At 37.5% G+C, this 5,132-nt stretch overlaps 1 protein-coding gene across 1 annotated transcript in view; it reads right to left on the minus strand.

The window, feature by feature from the left end:
* GLMN (glomulin, FKBP associated protein) overlaps positions 1–4,011 on the minus strand; it is an 18,811-nt gene extending 14,800 nt beyond the window's left edge. Inside the window, exons 1-4 of the mRNA XM_010016173.1 lie at positions 3,952–4,011; positions 3,225–3,350; positions 1,654–1,773; positions 757–865 (exon numbers count right to left, since the gene is read on the minus strand). Of these exons, the coding sequence (XP_010014475.1) occupies positions 757–865; positions 1,654–1,773; positions 3,225–3,350; positions 3,952–4,011 (415 nt within the window). The remainder of the gene's footprint in view (positions 1–756; positions 866–1,653; positions 1,774–3,224; positions 3,351–3,951) is intronic.
* Positions 4,012–5,132: the final 1,121 nt, after the last annotated feature.

Here is a 5,132-nt window from a genome sequence, read left to right on the forward strand (position 1 = left end):
ACTCTACCCAAAGCAGCCCAGAAGTGTTCTATACTCCACAGCAGAACCAACTGCTTTCCAGACTGAGGAAGCAGCACAACTGGCACTCTGCTTAAACTGTATCAGTGCAGGCTAACTTCAGCTTGGCTATCCAAAAACCCACATACTTCTCATTACCAAAACACTCCTCTTATTAAATTCTAACACATCTCAGGGACTGCTACAATCAGACAACACTTGATTTCATCCCACATATCAAAACAGAAACTACTTCTTGTTACCTACTTAGTGGGTGTCCAAATCAATTGGGTTTAGTTTTCGTATGTAAGCCAGAAAAATGCTTCCCCCTAATTAATCAAGTGTTTCAACCTGCTTCAATGTGAAGATAACTTTTTATTATGGGAATATGGAATTGTATGTTTTAAAAGTTAAATGAGGAAGAATTTCACAAATCCATGTCATTCTCTATTTGTGTAACAGAAGTATGAATGGTTTACACCTCTAAATATAACTGTCACAGGACCACATTCTTGAAAATAATGAAAAATAGCTGATTATTGCTTTTTCTGCTGATGCTATTAATCCCACCTAAAATCTTTTTCTAACAGTCCAATATAAGCACGAAAGTTATACCCCGTGTTATTTTCCAGAATATAATAGTCTAAAGCCTGTCAGGACAGGCATAACCTGAAACTATTCCAGCAAAAGTTAAACTAAATTGCTAAATAAGTGAGAAAATAATTTAATTCAGAAATCACATGAGAAACTGAATCTTACCCGTCTGCAAAGGCTGAAGCAATAACATGACAGTTTGGCACACTCGCTCTCCAGAGGTCTGCTCAATCTGCTCAAGTAAACCCAAAAAAAGTTCCTTTGGATTGCATAGCTGCAAGAGAGGAACAACATGTATGTTTTAATAATGATGGTCATAAGCTAAAGAATTCATCAGAAGCAAACTTCAAGACAGAAGTTCCTGGAAGTCAAGAAAGCAGGTCTGAGCATCCAAGATAATCTTTAAGCAAACAAAAATGAAACAGTAAGTGCTTCGTCATCTGTAGAGTGTATGTATACATGTGTACACTTATCAAAACATAAGTAAAAATGACACTCAACTTGGTTTCTATGGTCTATTAAAACCTCACAGTACCTTAGTAAAATAATCCTTGGGAGTAGAGAGGAAAAAACTTCAGTGTGAATTTAACTCAAGCTATAGAGTTTGCAACTTGTTTTTTATATACATGAATGAAAGAGAACTAGTTTTCTACAGCTGAAATCTTTTTTTAACCTTACTACTCCATCACAATCATCAAGTAACCACTGTCATACTGTATCCGCAGTGAACGAGAGCAATATTGCTGTGGCTGCTCTGATTGCAGCAGCTGGCTATCTTGAGTTCTACCTGCCTTTTTCTTATGGATAATGCTGTATCTCTTTGTTTTGTCCGGTTACTAATGTCGCCAGATTTGTAAGAAGTTAATTATCTCTGAGAACACTAAGCCTGTGTCTACTTCAGATGAAACTGGCCCATGAGTTTAGAAGTTATGTGAAATGGACAAAAGAACCCAGAAGTATTTGTGCCTTGTTTTCTTTGGAAATCAGGAAAGAACCCTGATTTCTAGGACCTCTCCCTTCCCTACAATTATTCTATTATAACCATATATTTCAAAAACATACCTGTGCCAACTGCTCTAGTATTTTCAAGCAGTGTTCTCGCTTATCATCTTCCTTTTTATACATGAAAATACATCTAACCAGGGGAGAGATGAGATTCCAACCCATATTCTTGATGATAACCTAAAAAAGATTTTCAGAGAATAAACCAAAACTAGACATCTTTTAAACCCAGAAAGATTATATCTATGAAGGCCAAAAAAGACGACAGGTTGATGTCCTGGTTTATAAACAAAAACAACATCATTGAAAATTTAACAACTATTACCAAAAAGGTCTGTATTCGATACAGGCTGTATTCTCTTCCCCATCTGTATAAACAAAGTTGCTTATTTTTTATAGTTTTCTTCAATGTGTTAATTCTAACATATCAAAATATATGTCTAAGAATTTATATGACAATACATTTAAGCCAGGACTGAGTAGAGGAGTTTTACTGAAAGAAAGAACACTTAGACAAATTGTGTTTAACCTGAGGGGATTGAGATCTTCAGTAGTTACTCCAAACTCACAAATTCAAAACCAGACTATGAACCCCATGTAATATTGCCAGAACATTCCATCCTTTGCTTTCTTTCTGAAATTTTTATTTATCTGTGTACAATTTAACATATTCTCCCCACTCCTCAAAATGCCTACACACATTACCATCTTTTACATTAGCATCAGCTTAGTTGGTTCTTACAGATTTGGCCAATATTATTATATCCACCTATGCTGTGTTGAGCCCAGACAGCAGCTAAGCACCCACCAACTGCTTACTCTCCTCCTGCAGTGGGATGGTGGGGAGAATCAGAAGAGCAGAACAGAATAACTCATGGCTTAAATTCAGTAAGTGAAGGACAAAAGAGAGCAGGGAGAATGACAAATCAACTCCCAAAAGCAAACTGATGCCCAGCCAGCCTCCAAGCAACAACTACTTTGAAGCAGGTCCCCATCCCCACCTGTTTTTATTGCTGAGCAGGATGCTATATGGTATGGAATTCTTTGATCAGTTCAGGCCTGCTGTTCCAGCTGTGCCCCCTCCCAACTTCCCTGCTTACTGAGAGGGCAGAGTGAGAAATTAAGGCCCTGATGCTGTGCAAGCACTGCTCAGCAACAGCTGAAACACTGGCATGTTATCAACACGGGTTTGGTCACAAATCTAAAACACAGCACCACACAGGCTGCCATGAAGCAAATCAGCTCCATGCCAGCCAGACCCAGTACACTACCTGAAATCCTGTCTGGCAAAAGAGGGACACAGTCACTTTCTCTCAGTTATGCTTTTGTCCTCTCTTTTCTCTCTGCTTAACCCACTGAAACCAGTTATTAATGGTTTTGTTAAGATTACCATGACTTGGTTTCTGTAAGCTACCTGAAGTTACACAAGAATGTGCAATTACACAGAGCAACTTAGTACCTATTCATATGTACAGCCTTGCTACACAGTGAAAGTAGTTTTCCCTTTTTAATAAGCAGCTTCATCTATTTAACTGAGTAATACAAGTAATACATAGTAATACATAGTGCAAACTTAAATACGTAGTAATACATAGTGCACAGGTAATACACAGTGCAAACTTAAAACTTACCTTATTTTTCTCATTTTGAATTACTTCTAATAACTGAGCTGCATACCCATCTTCTAAACATTTCTGACCGGCTACTTGAAACAGATTAAAATCTTCTCCTTTGAAGTCAGCTTCTTCCAGAATTTGCTAGAAAGAAAATATGCATGTTCAATCCCATACTTATAAAATGCAAATAAAAAAATAAGAAAATCCAAGCTTTCATATCAAAATTAAATATAGTGTCATTGCAACTTTTGTTAGATACATCTTTCACATATTAAAAAGGCTAAAAAGAACTACTACAGAAGACAAAGCAGGATTTCAAGAGCACTTTTTAAGTCTAGACTACAGCATTCTAATTGGAAGACGTATTTTCTACAACAACCTGTCAGGGATTTGTTCCTTCAGACAGATACTGCTGACTACAAGAATACTTCTTTTGCCAGAAAGCAACTGTCATCAAGCATCTTGGGTAGATGCTTGGTGCCATGGTTTAGTGGTGGCCTTGGCAGTGCTGGGAACAGTTGGACTTGATGATCTTAAAGGTCTTTTCCAACCTGGTCCATTCTATGATTCTGTGATAAGCACCATAGAGAAGTCAATGAAACACGAAGGCTCAACTTAGCTGACAGTGAGTTCAGCTAACAACTGTCTTCTGTTCTGGGGTCATTTTGGTTTTAATTACGATACATGAAGAGAAAGGCACGCTGCTTACACTTGTTACTTTTATGGAAAGAAAACTACTTACACATCTTTGTATTATGGCTTGAAGTTCATCAACTGCCATTGTAGTTTGTTCTTCTGGCATTGAAAACTAATTAAAGAGTGCAGTATTAAAACACATGAAATAAAAACAGAGAGAGACCACATTTTCTGCATCTTTTCTCACCAGAGAAGATCCTGCTCAGCCCTGACTAGAATGCTCTAACCTGATGCCTGAGATGTGCACAGCCGATACAACCACTGTGCCAGTTTATACCAACTAGTCCAATCAAGATTACATACACAATATCCTTTATTTCTTTCTAGTGTCTAAGTGGGGCTAGTCCAGTGGCCTTTTACCTCTAGATACTATAATCTAAAACTTTCTCGTTAAAAACAATTAGGTTAAACATATGAGTAACATTAAGTATATACGAAGTTTTACATAGTCAGGATCACAAAGCACAAAATCAAGCTTGGTTATCCCATGTGATATATCACAGTCATAATCTTTAAGATATGCCATATCCCTACATGTGGTTATATGATCACCATGAGCATCAATTACTTCCACACCTGGATAACTATTGAATAAACACCGAAGTTCTACATTTATACAGACACCTCAATGTAACATCCTCAAACTTTCCTCTTATGTTTGCCCTCTGCTGCATCACACAACATCTGGATTACTAAGATATAAACTGGATGTTTACAAAAAAGAGGCAAAAGCTTAAAAGGCATCTGTGCGTGGGTTTTATTATTTAAAAAATAAACAACTCGCATTCTATTCCCAACAGCCTATTTTAACATTTTCATGTCACTGCAACCTACCCATGTATCAAGCCTGTCATTTTAATTTGGTCATTATCACACGCACTTGATTACCACGCGTTGTAAATAAGCTCTTCATTTTACAGGATGTTACTAGTCCTCCCAAAACAATTTAAACATTTAACATCTGCACATTTACATTTAAACAAATTAAACATTTAAACAAATTAAACATTTAAATTTAAACAAACACGCTTCTGAGCGCCCATATTCCTGCATCTTCAACCCTCAGCCACTTCACAATGTACTCACAGCCCTGAAACAGGCCCTGAGTGAGCACCCCCCGAGCCGTCCATGGGATTTAGCTTTAATACTTAATCCAGTTTCTAATTAAGTCTTTGCAGAGGTTCCAGCGGCGAACTGACAGCAGCTGAACGCGTGAGACGGGAGCCT

The sequence above is a fragment of the Nestor notabilis genome, unplaced genomic scaffold, assembly GCF_000696875.1.
Source record: "Nestor notabilis isolate BGI_N333 unplaced genomic scaffold, ASM69687v1 scaffold33376, whole genome shotgun sequence".
In the NCBI taxonomy this organism is placed as follows: Eukaryota; Metazoa; Chordata; class Aves; order Psittaciformes; family Psittacidae; genus Nestor; species Nestor notabilis.